The 16,264-nt window shown below is 42.2% G+C and overlaps 1 protein-coding gene across 3 annotated transcripts in view; it reads right to left on the bottom strand.

Moving 5' to 3' along the window:
- The window catches only part of LOC144502902 (coronin-1C-like), a 189,877-nt gene that overhangs the window by 85,916 nt on the left and 87,697 nt on the right, over nucleotides 1-16,264 (bottom strand). For all 3 annotated transcript variants that reach the window (XM_078227313.1, XM_078227312.1, XM_078227314.1), the window contains one exon: nucleotides 2,138-2,340. In XM_078227313.1, coding sequence (XP_078083439.1) covers nucleotides 2,138-2,340 — 203 coding nt within the window. The remainder of the gene's footprint in view (nucleotides 1-2,137; nucleotides 2,341-16,264) is intronic.

Genomic DNA, 16,264 nt, shown 5'->3' with positions numbered 1-16,264 from the left:
CAATGTGGGAGCAGCTGAATTTTATGCACTCAACTGGGTGGGAAACTTCACCTTCCCAGCATTAATGGGTATCTGCATTAAAATTCAACAGGACCCACAAGGTCCAAAGGTCCAACAGCGCAGTGGAGCAAGAACTTCTGGTGAACTGATTAATGAGGGGCATGGATCCAAACGGAGGAAAAATGACCCAGTTTTGCAAAGGAGCAGAGTGAAGAAAAGCAAACAGAAGGAGGCGGGCGGGGGTTGCGGGAGAATGTCTTTAGAAAGTACAACAGAAGTGCACATTCCATTTATATACAGCACAGGCAATCAACTGATTGAAATATGGTCAGTACTTAGCCCGAGGGGGGTCAATGTACATGTGTGTACAAGCCTCTTACCATCTTTTGAATCACATTACACAAGGGAGAAAGTGGAAATTTATTTTTTAAAAGCCATTTAGTGCATTGTTAAAATCCAGACATTTGTGACCATGCTCCTCTGGAATACCATTCACCTACCCATTTTCCAGAAATGCTTTTTATTATCCAAGTTTTTAAAAAAATATTAAATTTGCTTTGAAAGGGATTCCTAGCTGATTAACGAGTTTACCAGGACCATCATGCTAGGCACTTAAAAATTTGTGACCCTCATATGGATCTTTCATGTGAGCAGATATGCTAATTTGCAGAGTTCAAAATGAACTGACAAACTCTCGGAATTGTTACATCAGGATGTCTTCAGTTTACATAACTCTGCTGACAAAGCTCAACATCTGTAATTAATAGGTCTCCCCAAGCAAACTACAACACCCAATTTTAAAATTTCACTCAACTGGACTATGATATGGTAGTGCATTGTACTCCACAATACTTAAAGGGGTGCAGCCTGGTACACCCACAGTGTTGTTAGGGAGGGAGTTCCAGGAATTTGACCCAGCTCATAAACCCATTATGGCCCATTCTGGCACAAACATTGGGAATTTAAATATTTGTCAAAAAGGAGAAAGACTCTTATGCCACCCATCACCACCAATGTTCGTTCATTTGAGGCCCTTATCATCCACTATTTCAATACTGGCACTTCCATTAAAACTTGCATCACGGGTGCTGACAACTCGCTATATTTTCTCCCACCAGTCCTGCCCACCCGACCACGATGGTTGTATGGAACTCAAGTCCCATCATTGTCTCGCTCCATACTCCTTGGAAATCTTTGAATATTTGACTTTGATTGCACCCCATTCTACTTCTATGTTCTCAATGATTGACCAGCTTAAATTCCTTGAATCTTTTACCACTTCTGCAACTATCCATTTGCTAAAGCACTCTCTCACCTTTAATCCCTTGCACTGAGCAAGAGGGGAGGGGGTCTTTTGCTCACTAGCAAAAATATCTTTAGATCCCATTTCCTCTGCACCTTGATAAAGCATGAGGAGTTTGTAAGTTTTGTTGGAAGATTGACACCATTTGTTAAGGTTCTTCAAAAACAAACTCTTTCCTCCCTATGTGTGGCTTTCTGCAGTTTCTCACTCATATTTTCACGTCTTCCTCAAACTCATCTCATCCATTGAAACCTGCTACCTGTTTCTCTAACCCATTCTAATTAAACTGCTGACCGTCCAACTGCCCTTCCTCCCCCAATGCCAGCCAATATTGTAAACATTCCGCTTCCTCTGATACTGCCATACTCCCCCTTCCAAATCTGCCATTAATCATCTTTCTAAAAGATTCCAAACAAGAAAAATAAGTCTTCATCCAACTAGGTTTCAGGTTCTTGAATCTCCTTCACAATCTCTCTTTCACATCTTTAAGAACTTCCTTGGTCATCTCTTTAAGAAAGCAAACCAGTTATGCTTTTGCGATGTGAATGGGACATTCAGTTTAATATGAAAGGTGCTCATATAAATTCAAGTTTTTGTTCACAGCTGCAGGTGTCAAGTTGGACATTTAACAATAATCCCCTCCTGGAGAAGTCATAAAATTCCTAAATTTAATATTACAAATACTAACGACCTACTACATGTTTTTAAGTTTTTGCTTGAATTTTCCCCAAATTAGGTCCAGCATTACTGCTCGGGTTATCTCAACTAAAGGGAGAGGGTTACCAACTCAAAGGTTCACACCAAGCTTTTCAACATTGTAACGATTACACCTACCTTCTGCAACGGAAGTACCATGAATGCTCCACCGCCACTTGCATCTACAATTACTGCCACAAATTTGGGATTTACAGCACAGAATGAACTATCCCAGGTAACCCTGGAGACTCTGATGTCATCATAGCACTGGTCGTTTTTCAAAGCTTGTCCGAAGACGTGCCGAAACTTGCTCTGTCGTACAACCCTCCGCTGTTGCATCTCTGCAAAAATGGATTAAAAAAAGACATGTTAAAACCATGCAGTCAATACAAACGCCCAGTCTAAAGCAGGTAGAAACATTTCTAGTGGACCTTAGTGGTGTCATAGTGGACATGGGAAATTTTCATGCAGACACAGTGGCTTCTTCCTCTTCCTGCCCTGGACCAGGATTGCAATAATGGTAATGGACAAGCAAAATGTTTGCACTCTGCTCATTGCAAAATAACATGTGAAAGGGCCAATTTTTGGCCCTTCCAAAACCAAGTTGGGTTATAGCTTGCATAAAAGCACAGAACATAGAAACTAGAAGCAGTAGGTCGTCATTTGGCCATTCAAGCTTGTTCCGCCATTCATTATCATGGCTGATCATCAAATTTGATATCCTGATCAACCCCCCCCACCCCCAAATTTCCCTTGATCCCTTTAGCCCCAAGAGCTATATTTAATTTCTTCTTGAAATGTTTTGGTCCCAACTATTTTCTGTGGTCGTGAATTCCTGAGACTCACCACTCACTCAGTGAAGAAAATTCTTCTTATCTCAGTCCTAAAAGCTTTATCCCTTATCCTCAAACAATGACTGTTAGCTCTGGATTCCCCCACCATCGGAACAGTATAGTCCCGGAGGAATTATGTACATTTTCGGATTTGGGATCATCTACAAATGTTGACACCACTCCTTCCAGGCCTTAAATTCAAATCATTGATATACAGTGAACAGAAGCAGCCCTAAAATTGAATTCACTTCCAATGACTAAAAAAAAATCTCACTTCAATTACTTTTCTCCAGTAATTTCCCGATTGGCATCTTTTCAAAGGTTTTCTTAAAGGCCCATGCACAATATCCATGTTATTCCCCTTTAACTTCTACCTACTCAAAGGTTTCTATGAGGTTTATCAAAGCACAACCATCCCTTCTGAAAACCACACTTGTTGGACTAAACCATGTCCTTTGTCTCAATATGTGGCGATTTCATTAAAAGGCTCTAAAATAAAAGCTTACTGGTCTGCATTTACCTGAATCAGGCATCTCCCTTTATAAAACAGATATTAAACTGACCACTCTCCAAACCTCTGCTACACTTGGAGAACCAAAATTTAATTTCCAGGAGCTCTGCAATTTCCTCCCTCATATCTCGTAATGCATCCAGTCAGGTCCTGGTGCTTTGGCTTCCTTGAACTTACTCATCATATATTATTCCTCATCTCGTGGTCAACCACCTCCTAACCAACATCCTTCCATTTAGCAAGCACTGATGCCAAGTATTTGTTAACTACCTTGGCCAGTTTTTGATCAGCAAATTCTGAATGTTGTTACATCTCTGGAGGAGAGTGAAAGATTCTCTTTTATTTAAACCTAAAATTTATTTTTGAAGGTCAGTATCCTCATCAAAAAGATTTTGATGAGCCTGTCTTCTTTTGCTTGGAAACACACTCCGGCGGAATTCCTTACAGCTATGAAAGAGGCTGATAGGGTAGATGTAAGATGCTTTTACTTGTTGGGCAGACCAAAACTAGGGCCATGTATCTAAGACAGTCAGTAATAAATCCAAATAGGAATTCAGGACAAACTTGTTTGCCCAGAGTGGTTAGAATGCAGAACTTGCTGCCACGAGTATTAGTTGAGACAAATACCATAAAAGGATTCAAGGGAAGCTTGACGGATTTGATCTTTGAAAGCAGAAGGGCATGTTAGTAGGGTGGTGAAAAAGGCATATGGGACACTTGCCTTTATCAATTGAGGCATAGATTACAGAAGCAGGGAAGTCATGTTGGAGTTGTATAGAACTTTGGTGAGGCCACAGCTAGTATACTGTGTGCAGTTCTGGTCACTACATTACCGGAAGGATGTGATTGCACTGGAGGGGGTGCAGAGGAGATTTACCAGAACGCTGCCTAGGATGGAACATTTAAGTTATGAAGAGAGGTTGAATAGGCTTGGGTTGTTTTCGTTGGAGCAGAGAAGACTGAGGGCGACCTGATCAAAGTGTGCAAGATTATGAGACACATGGACAAAGTGGATAAGGAGTAACTATTCCCCTTAGTTGAAGGGTCAGTCACGAGTGGAGATAGGTTCAAGGTGAGGGGCAGGAAGTTGGGGGGAGGGGGGGGTGGATGTAAGGAAAAACTTTTTTTAAACCCGGAGGGTGGTAACAATCTGGATTGCACTGCCTGGGAGGGTGGTTGAGATGGGTTGCCTCACATCCTTTAAAAAGTATCTGGATGAGCACTTGGCACATCATAACATTCAGGGCTATGGGCTAAGTGCTGGCAGATGGGATTAGGTGGGAGTTCAGGTGTTTCTAATGTGTCGGTGCGGACTCGATGGGCCAAAAGGCCTTTTCTGCTCTGTATGATTACGAGTGAAAGGAACAGAAGAACAATATACTGTGAAGGTTACCTGAAATAGGACAGGAAGACACTCATGTGGAGCATAAATAGTAGCAGAGACCAATTGGGCCTACGATATAAATGCTATGTCATTCTCTGCAAAATTGACAATTCTCCCCAATCTGGGGTCCCATCTTGTGTTGAGCAAATCTTTTTGCTCATGTACTTGCAAAATACTTCACTGTTTCTTTTGATGTTTTTGAATCATTTTCTTTATGCTTAACCTATCATGCCCCTACCCTTCATTCCCTCGCATTCAATTTTCTTCACCATTGTTCTTTCAGTCTAAATTGGTCATCTTCAATTCTCATTGGTTTCCTCTATTTACCCAGCGCACCCCAAAATGAGTCATTTCCTTCTTTAATGAAATATTCCTCCCTCTGTACTTTTGCAACCTTTGGTTCAATTTGGTTTTTTTTAGTTTTTGCACTGACTTTTCTCATTTTGAGTTGGATCTTGAGCCTCATCCATATTGCCGTCACAACACCCAAGAAGCTCACCCACAAGTAACTCAACACCTGATCTATTATTTATAACCAGTACAAGCAACACCTCCATTCTTCCAAGCTCAACGTACTGCTTTAGGAAGGAGTCCTGCAAACATTTTAGGAATTCCATTCCATCTGATAGTTGAAATCTCCCAGAAGAGGATTTAATAATGATCTCTCTACTCTGGTTGCAGACTTCCTCTTTCATTCCCTTCCCACAACTTGGAGATTTGCAGATGTCCTCAATAATACAAGCTCCTTTTCTTTGCAATTCATATTGAATCTGTATCGCTTCCTTATCTACATCAACCTTCTGCATGACAAATTCTATCCTTTTTACCAATGTTTCCACTCCACATCTCATTTTTTTCTATCATTCAGAGTACATCGATGCTTACTTTCCTTTCTTGTCCATTTTGCAGCCAGATTTATGTTAATGCAATTAAACTTATATATTCCTGTAATTACTCGTCAGTTCCCACACACTGCTTATTGCAATACTTGCATTTTAACCTCTATCTTTATTGCTTGTTTTAAAAACACAAACTCCTATACAACAACTATTTTTATCTAAGCTACCACCTGGAGTTAACTTCAATCTTTTCCCCATTCTATAATTGGTTTTATTTCTCCATTTCCCTCTTGCTAAATTTTCTGTATATTATCTTCTGCTTTTGCCTCTTAGTTGAGCTTTCATTTCCCTGGTGTGCAAAATCTAGAACTAGGAGTCCGTCTCAGGATAGGTCAGCCATTTAGGGCTGAAACGATGTGGAATTTCTTCACTCAAGAGGAATGTGAATGCTTGGAATTCTTGACCCTCGAGGAGTGTAGATGCTCAGTGCATGAGCGTATTCAAAGCGGATAGAGATGGATTGATTTTTGAGCACTGAGACAATCAAGTAGTATGGGGATAAAGTGGAGCTGATTTCGATGTTCAGTCATGGTGTTATCGAATGGAAAAGCAAGCTCGACTGGCCATATTGCTCCTATTTCTTATAATCTTGTAGTCACCTAGCTTTCCTCCTCCAGTATTTGTGGAGCATCTTATTAATACAGGTGTAATAAGATGCTGAATAAATGCAAGTCTTTCTTATCAGGAGGCTTCTTTTTAAGGTTGTGGATTAAAGCGCAACACCTCAGCTGGTTTTGATTTTTCCTAGAGTATATTGACAACGAGCTAAATCCATTAAACCCAGGATAACTCCGAGCCATTCTTCCTCGGATATTCCCTTCTGCCTTCCCATCCCCAACCATCTTTTTGGGTTGTTAGTTTTGAGGGGAAGGGGAAAGTATCCAACCACGACTTTTGAAACAACGTTCAAAGCTGACACATTAGATTCCAGGTTTTGCACACTTTTGTTCCACTTGCCCATCTTCACCCAATGAGTTTGTGAACAAATGTGAGAGCAAAGACACCCAAATTCTCACATCTTCAAAATGGTGCATCATCTGCACGACTAATTTGAGGTGGGATCCCAAGTGTTACCAGGGCATCCCCATTGCTGGATTCTACACTTTAGATTTGCTGGTTAAAGGCACATTGCAGGAGATTGCATGCAGTGACGTGAAAGCAGTCTAGAGTTGGAAGCTACCAACTGAGGAGATCCTGAGTCACAGTGAGAGAAAGTCACAGATTTATCATGGTTGTGCATCGAATTAAAAACTCCCACTGACCAGGGTACTGCCATGATTATTAAGAGTATAGAAAAGATTTTTCCTCCTGTTGCCCTAGGCCCTCAGTCATCACTTCCTGATTGCTAATCTGATTTAACTGCAACGCATTCACAAAGGCATGATCAAACACATTTGTGTTTTGCCCCACATGATGTAACCCAACAATGAGAAGGCTGCCAAGGAACTGTGAAACCCCACTCTAACATAAGGCGTTGGTTCAGACCAGGATGGATCAAGTGCCAGAGTAACAAAAAATGAAAGGCATGTGTAAATATCTTTCAGAGATCATTTCTCAGGGTTTCCAACACAAACAAGAGAATATAAATCATTTGTGGATTAACACAAATAAATCATTTGTGGAGTCATCATAGAAGTTTCAATAGAATCCCTACAGTGTAGGAGGCGGTCATTTGGCCCATCGAGTCTGCACCGACCACAATCCCACCCAGGCCCAATCCCAGTAACTCCACATATTTACCCTGCTAGACCCCCTGACATTAGGGTCAATTTAGTATGGCTAATCAACCTAACCCGCACATCTTTGGACCGTGGGAGGAAACTGGAGAACCCGGGGAAGCCCACGCAAACACGGGGAGAACGTGCAAACTCCACACAGATAGTGACCCGAGGCCGGAATTGAACCCAGGTCCCTGGCACTGTGAGGTAACAGTGCTAACCACTGTGCCACGGTGCTGCCCCATGAGTCAAACTTAATGGTTTTTGCCCATTTGGAGTTCAACTATTGTAGTTCATTTTGAGGTTCCTGATTAAGGGTCAGTTGTATTCACAGTTGCACATATTAACCCATTTCACTGAAAGTTCTAGAATACGCCATTGCCTGCCTGCATTCATAACAGACTTACTGTTTCATACGCAGTCTGGGTCAATATTTAAGGAGTCCAAAGCAAAATACTATGGATGCCAGAAATCTGAAAGAAACAGAAAATGCTCGAAATACTCAGCTGGTCTGGCAACATCTGTTGGGTGAAACACAGGGTTCCTCTCTCCACAAAATGCTGCCAGACTGGAGTATTTCCAGCATTTTTCATTTACATTTCAAACTCCAATTATCCGCAGTATTCTGGTATTCAATTGCTGACTTATGGAATATTGGTTGATGAAACGGGGACAACATAGAAAGGGTCGAGAGCTTCAAGTTTTTAGGTGTCCAGATCACCGACAACCTGTCCTGGTCCCCCCATGCCGACACTATACTTAAGAAAGCCCACCAATGCCTCTACTTTCTCAGAAGACTAAGGAAATTTGGCATGTCAGCTATGACTCTCACCAACTTTTACCGAAGCACCATAGAAAGCATTCTTTCTGGTTGTATCACAGCTTGGTATGGCTCCTGCTCTGCCCAAGACTGCATGGAACTACAAAAGGTCATGAATGTAGCCCAATCCATCACACAAACCAGCCTCCCATCCATTGACTCTGTCTACACTTCCTGCTGCCTCGGCAAAGCAGCCAGCATAATTAAGGACCCCATGCACCCTGGACATTCTCTCTTCCACCTTCTTCCGTCGGGAAAAAGATACAAAAGTCTGAGGTCTCGTACCAACCGACGCTAGAACAGCTTCTTTCCCTGCTGCCGTCAGACATTTGAATGGACTTGCATTAAGTTGATCTTTCTCTACACTAACACTACATTCTTCATTCTATCGTTTCCTTCTCTATGAACAGTATGCTTTGTCTATATAGCGTGCAAGAAACAATACTTTTCACTCTGTGAATACATGTGACAATACTAAATCAAATTAAAAGGAGGTCAAGGAGACGGACCATGTGAACATGAGAAGGTGAAAATTGGAAACAAAGTTAATGAGACTTCCCAGTTCGGGGCAAGAGCACCAATTACAGTCAGCGATATATGAGGGAAAAGAAGTGAAGGAAGGATCCAGAAAAGGACTGGAGCAAAAAAAAAAATTGTTCAATAGGAGAACAAGTTCAGACAGGCAGTGGAGGATGGTGCATGGAGACTGGTTGAATATCCATTCAAGAAGTTCTCAGACCTCCCTGGTGATGAACTGAGGTGTGGAGAGATTGGATATCCATGGTGTAAAGGAGAGTTAGGGCCAGGAACTGGAAATTTGAAAAGGTGACAGAGCATCCGAAGAATCATAAATGAAAATGGGAACACAATGGACAAGGGGGAGGGGGAAAAAGAGAGTCACAGCAGGAGGAAATTAGTCCAGTGGTTGAAGCAATGGATCTACCAAGGCTGGCCTGAGGATCTCAGGAAGGAGACAAAAGCATGCTGTTCAGGATTGAGACACTATGAAGCTGGGGCTGTGGAGGGAAGATCTCCGTATGAGTGCGGAAGCCAAGAAACCCTAGTGTTGCATGATCAGAGGAATAAAAGTTTGAGTGAATATGAGGGGAGAAATTGGTAGATGGCATGCCCACAGTTACCAGTGAGAAGATATAGACAAGATGAGGCCAGAGGGAGGGCCTCATCATCCAAATCTCTGTTGTCTGTGTCCTTACTCATGCCAAGTCCTGTTCAGCCATCACCACTCTGCTAGCAAATGTATATGGATTGCTTAATGTGGAGATGCCGGCATTGGACTAGGGCAAACACAGTAAGAGTTTTAACAACACCAGGTTAAAGTCCAACAGGTTTATTTGGTAGCAAATGCCATTAGCTTTCGGAGCGCTGCTCCTTTGTCAGATGGAGTGCAAGTTGTTAAAACTCTTCCTAATGGATTGCTTAAACAGGGGCCAATGCTTAGATTTTAAAATTCTCAACCCTGCTTCAAAATCCCTCCATGGCCATCCCTCCCTAACTATTGAATCTTCTTCTGCCCAAGATCCCTGAGATATCTGCTCTCCCCCAATTCCAAACTCGAGGACCCCCAACGTTAACTGCTCCACCAATGCCGGTGGTGCTTGCAGCTGCTGAGACCCTAAGCTCTGGTATTTCTCTTTAAACCTCTCCACCTCTTTGATAAAGCTTTTGATCATTTTCTCGAACATCACTTCATGCGGCTCAGTGGCAAATTTTGCTTTAAGACTCTTGCAAAGTGTCTTGGTATATCTTCATCACGTTAATAGCTCAATGTAAATCCAGTTATTGCAACAAAAGACAAAGCCAAATAAGGAAATATTAAAATAGGCAGTCAAAAGCTTGGACAAAGGTATAGATTTTAAGGAGGGTCTTACAGGCAGACAAGAAGCAGAAAGGTTTCATAAAGGAATTCCAGAGCTTAGGGCTGAAGCAGCTGAAAGCATAACTGTCATTGGTGGAACTGTTAAAAACACTTGAGGGGCAAAGCAATGGAGAGATTTGAAAACCACAATGAGAATTTTAAAAACAAGGTGGTGCTGAACTACTAGGTTCCCAGTTAATTCCCAGTTGAGGCCATTTTTGTACAGAGTTGGGTCCGGTAGTGGGCAAGGCAGCAAGGTATCTGTGCTACACTTCCTGCAGGTTTTGTATGACTGACATTGCTGGTTTCTGCTCTTCCATCGATAATTCCTCATTTCTGGTTTTACATTTTCCTCCATATAAAACTGTAGCACATCCAATGGTGCAATGGTATATGATTCAATTTGTCCAAACTCATGCTGACCTCCCAGCCAAATCACAGATTTGTTATGGTGCAGAAAGCTGCCATTTGGCCCATCATGTCTGCACTGGCTCTCCAACTGGCACCAAGTGAAAACTCATTTTCCTGTGTTCTCTCTGCACATTCACTTTTTTCAGATAACTCTCCAATTTCCTTTTAAATGCCTCAATTGAGCCTGCTTCCACCACACTCAATCTTAACCACCTGTTGAGTGAAAAAGTTTTCCCTCATCAATTCTGCTTCTTTTACAATCTGTGCCCTTCTCAGAGTCACAGAGGTTCACGGCATGCAAACAGGCCCTTCAGCCCAACTTGCCCTTCAGCCCAACTTGCCCATGCCACCTTTTTTTAACCACTAAGCTCGTCCCAATTGCCCGTGTTTATCCCATATCCCTCTATACCCATCTTACCCATGTAACTGTCTAAATACTTTTTAAAAGACAAAACTGTATCCGCCTCTACTACTATCTTGGGCAGCTCGTTCCACCTTCTGAGAGAAAAAATTGCCCCTCTGGACCCTTTTGTATCTCTCCCATCTCACCTTAAACCTATGCCCTCTAGTTTTAGATTCCCCTACCTTTGGGAAAAGACACTGTCTATCTAGCTGATCTGTGCCCCTCATTATTTTATAGACCTCTATAAGATCACCCCCAAGCCTCCTATGCGTCAGGGAAAAAAATCCAGTCTATCCAGCCTCTCATAACTCAAACCATCAAGTCCTGGTAGTATCCTAGTAAATTTTTTCTGCACTCTAATTTAATAATAACATTTCTATAATAGGGTGACCAGAGCTGTTCACAGTATTCCATTGGCCTTACCAATGTCTTGTACAACTTCAACAGGAAGTCCCAACTCCTGTATTCAATGTTCTGACCAATGAAACCAAGCATGCCGAATGCTTTCTTCAGCACCCTGCCCACCAGTGACTCCACTTTCAAGGAGCTATGAACATGTACCCCCTAGATCTCTTTGTTCTATAACTCTCCCCAACACCCTACCATTAACCGAGCAAGTCCTGCCCTGGTTCGATCTACCAAAATGCATTACCTCGCATTTATCTAAATTAAACTCCATCTGCCATTCATCAGCCCACTGGCCCAACTGATAAGATCCCGTTGCAATCCTAGATAACCTTTTGGGCCGACAGTGGCAAGTAACATTCGTGCCACACAAATGCCAGTTAGTGACCATCACCAATAAGAGATACTCTAACCACCGCACCTTGACATTCAATGGTGTAACCATCACTGAATCCCCCATTGTCAACATCCTTGCGGTTACCATTGACCAGAAATTCAACTGGACTCACCACATAAACACAGTGGCAACAAGAGCAGGTTAGAGGCTAGGAATACTGTGGCGAGTAACTCACCTCCTGACTCCCCAAAGCCTATCCACCATCTACAAGACACAAGTCAGGAGTGTGATGGAATACTCTCCACAACACTCAAGAAGTTTGATACCATCCAGGACAAAGCAGCTCGCTTGATTGGCACCACACCTACAAACATTCAATCCCTCCACCACCAACGCTCAGTAGCTGCAGTGTGTACTATCTACAAGATGCACTGCAGCAATTCACCAAAGAACCTTCCAAACCCATGACCTCTTCCATCTAGAAGGAGAAGGGCAGCAGATAAATGGGAACACCACATCCTGGCTTAGAAATATATCTCTGCTCCTTCGCAGTCGCTGGGTCAAAATCCTGGAATTCCCTTCCTAATGGCGTTGTGGGTCAACCCACAGAACATGGACTGCAGCGATTCAAGATAGCTCACCACCACCTTCTCAAGGGCAACTAGCTGGCCAGCCAGTGATGCCCATGCCCCATGAATGAATAAAAAAGAAAATCCTAGATAACTTTCTTCACTGTCCACCGTTCCTGATCCTTACACAAATGGGAACAGTTGCTCACCATTTTGAATACTTTCATCAAGTCTGCTCTCAGCCTAGTCTTCTCCAAAGAATACTTCCCTGGTCTAGAAGTATTCTAGATTTGAAGTGGATGGCCTTGTGTAATTGACTGCTCATCCAAAATAAAGTGCCTCTCTTTTCATAGAATCCCTGCAGTGCAGAAAGAGACCAGTCGGCCAATACACAATCCCAGCCCAAAGTAGGTAAACACACCGACTCATCCGACAAAGCAGCGGCGCTCCGAAAGCTTGCGATTTCAAATAAACCTACTGGACTATAATCTGGTGTCGTGTGACCTCTCATCTTGTCCACCCCAGCCCAATACTGGCATCTCCACATCATGTACCATTGCAGACATATCTTCGTAATGTTAAATTAGCTCCAGAATCTGATGTTGTTTGGAATTTGTTGGATAAATTCAGTAGATTCTGCCAAACTGTGTGCATGGTTTTAAAAAGTGGAAAAACAAGTGCTGGAAACACAGCAGGTCCATTAGCAGCTCCACCCAAAAAAGTTTTCAGACTGAAGATAACCAATTAATGTGCAGCATTACACCCTTGTTGAAAACTGCCCTCATGCATTTCTTGTCTTAAACGCATGTACGGATTTCCCTTTGGAGTACACAAGGGATTTACTTTTAACCATTATTTTGTTCCCTCTGGCATTGGATAACCCTCTAGTTCACAATTACATCCTCATGCTAAAATAACCTTAAGAAACCTCTACCAATAAAAGGTTAAATAGTTAAATGGTGACTGGGTTTAGTCAGTGACCAAGTGGATCCACAAGCCCAAGACTGTTGTATTCTGGTTGACATTTCACAATTAGCCACACCCAATATAGTTTACAAACCAAGCTATATTGCACAAAACAGATTACATGAATTCAACACAAAGTTCAACCATAGCTTGACGTAAATCGGTGACCACACCCAGTAATCTACAAAGGACCATAAGGACAATCCTTAATGACTAGATTGTGATAGCTCCAGCAAAGCAATGCCATGGTATAACCCCATTTCCAGTACTCTTTAACTCTGACGAAAAGCCATCCAGGCTCAAAATATTAGCTCTGTTCTCTCCACAGATGCTGTCAGACTTGCTGAGATTTTCCAGCATTTTCTGTTTTTGTTTCAGATTAGAGCATCCACAGTAATTTTGCTTCTATCCTTGGTATTTTTGTGCTGTAGTTTTCTATGTTTCTATACGCGAGGTGGTTTTACGGTACTTGATCCAGTTTCACCGGTGTGAAGGAACATTTACAGACGAGTCAGGGGAGGGCATAAAGAAACAGAACTAGGACAAAAAAAAAAGGACGGACCAGATAGAGTAGCAGTTATGTGGAACAGAGCATAGCAGTGCAAACATGGATGCTGTGGCAAAAAAATATATTAAAAGCAACCAAATGTTTAGCCAGACTTATGGCATCAAGATGCTTTGTAACGGGTGAGAGTGTGAAGTGGAGAGGCTTAGGGAGAACAGTACATAGCAGGCATAGCAGTGCATGCATGCAGCAACATAGGCCATCGAATGGTTCGCTTCAGCTGGTCAGCTTGTAGGAAATTACCATGCCTACTGATGATTTTGTTAATAGATAGCGTGCAAATCAGAAAGAACAAGTCAACTAATGCTGGTGTGGTTCTGAAGGAAAGTGTGGCGGTACAAAGAGAAACCAGGTCTGCTCTGGTTATGATAAGAGTGCAACCATGCAAAGGACATGCCACTAAACTGGACAATGGAAGAGAGGTGCTGGAGGCATGGCTGACTATATCAAAGGCTTCAGAGATTGAGATGGATGAAGGGGGTGTTGGTGGATCGTGGGCATCAAGAATGGTCAGGATATGACTTTTATTCAGACCATATCAGTCCTGTGGAAAGGATGGAAATCTAAGTGATATTCAACAATGGAGCTAAGGGAGGATGAGTCTCAGACTGCGGGAAATTGGATACAGAGCAGGAGTTTACAACAGCAGAGAGATTAATGATTTTTTTTTCTCCTCCCCAAAATGAGGAACCATTTTCTGAGAATATTTATAAAATCAGCTAACAAGGGAGCCAGGCATAGAGGTCAGGTGGTCAGCAGTTTACTCAGAACAAGGAAAGACAAGATGAATTCAGAAGGAAGGTGGAAAAGTCAAGGCAAGGCCAAGGGGAGCCAGTGAAGATAATGTTTATTTTATTGGAGGTTAGAGTTAAAGGAGGACAGATTGCTTGTATTCTTGAGTTTAAAGATGGAGTGATTTAATCAAAGGGCTCAAGTTGGTTAAGGGATTTGATGGAATAGATACTGAAACCATTTTTGAGGGGTGGGGAATTCAGACAAAATAACAAAAATAAAATTAGAGGCAGGTTACTCAGGAATGAAATCAGGAAGCAACATTTTACATCACGGATAATAGCAATCTGGAACTCCTTCCCAAAAGTCTTTGTCTGATGAGTCTATTGAAACTTTCAAGACCGAAAGTTTAAGATCAATAGATCTTTTAGGCAAGGGGCAGAACGGTAGTGCAGTGGTTAGCACAGGCGCCTCAGTGCCAGGGACCCGGGTTCAATTCCAGCCTTGAGTGACTACCTGTGCGGAGTTTGCACATTCTCCATGTTTGCGTGGGTTTCCTCTGGGTGCTCCGATTTCCTCCACAATCCAAAGATGTGCGAGTTAGGCTGATTGGCCATGCTAAATTGCTCCTTAGTGTCAGGGGGATTAGCAAGGTAAATATGTGGGGTTATGGGCATAAGGCCTGGGATGGATTGTTGTCAATGCAGGCTCGATGGGCTTAATGGATCCTTCTGCACTGTAGGGATTCTACGAAGAGGAATTTTAAAAAGCCAGATAAATGTCATCGACATACAGACCAACCACCATCTATTTGAATGGCAGAACTGATTCAAGTGGCTGAATAGCTTACTTGTGTTGCTATGGTAGGGAAATCCATGAGCTTCTTATGCAAATTGGAAGGGACAGTAGGGTTTATGCAAAAGATTTTCATTTATATAGTGCCTTTTACATCCTCAGTGCCAGCAGCCAATTAATTACCTTTATGTCATCACTGCAGTAATTCAAGGTAGAAATGGCAGTCTATTTACACAATGTTAAGTTCCCAAAAATAGCAGCGAGATAAACAACTAATTAAACTCAACTAAGAGATAAATAGTAGACAGGACAGCAGTCAATGGTTACTAGCACAGGGAATTGTTGTAATAAGAACAATGTCACTTATTCAATTGTTAAACATCAGTTACAACTGCCCCAATTACAAATGGCAGAACACAAATCTTCAAAAAGTAAATTGCTGCGGGATTAATAGTGCGGGCGTGTCCTGGCTTTCCCATGATTCACCTGCATCAAAACCAACTCTCTTCCAGTTAAAAAGAGTAAATGCTTTCTCCGTTTCCCTTCACCCCACCCCCACATCACCCAAGAGTTATTTTAAGACCAATAGTTGCAGTGTTGAATCAAATCACACCTCACCTCGTTCCAAAGGAAACACATCCTGCCAGGGACTAAAATGCAGGAAGGACCCAGTGATTGAATTGTTGAACCCAGCAGTGAGCACACTTGTGGAGCAGGATTGAAGTTTCTTGTTCAATAAATGACTTCCTCTGGGAAGAATGTCTGATTGAACTGCAATACATTTCTCCAAGAAAAGCAGTGATAGGAAAATGACTTATTCTTATCAAGCTCCTGAGATAAACAGGGAGGTGATATTCTGCAAATTACAGGGAAGGGAAAAATCGGCATAATGAATATTTAAGTATTGTTTAGCAAATTATGAACCAACATACTAAAAAAGCAATACACAAGCCAAATACTGTGGATGCTGGATATTTGAAATAAAACCAGAAAATGCCGGAAATACTCAGACACCATCTGGGAAGAGAGAGAGTTAATATT

The sequence above is a fragment of the Mustelus asterias genome, chromosome 13 (genome assembly GCF_964213995.1).
Source record: "Mustelus asterias chromosome 13, sMusAst1.hap1.1, whole genome shotgun sequence".
In the NCBI taxonomy this organism is placed as follows: Eukaryota; Metazoa; Chordata; class Chondrichthyes; order Carcharhiniformes; family Triakidae; genus Mustelus; species Mustelus asterias.
The sequence above is the reverse complement of the archived record's forward strand: the minus strand, read 5'-3'. Positions and strand labels throughout refer to the sequence as shown.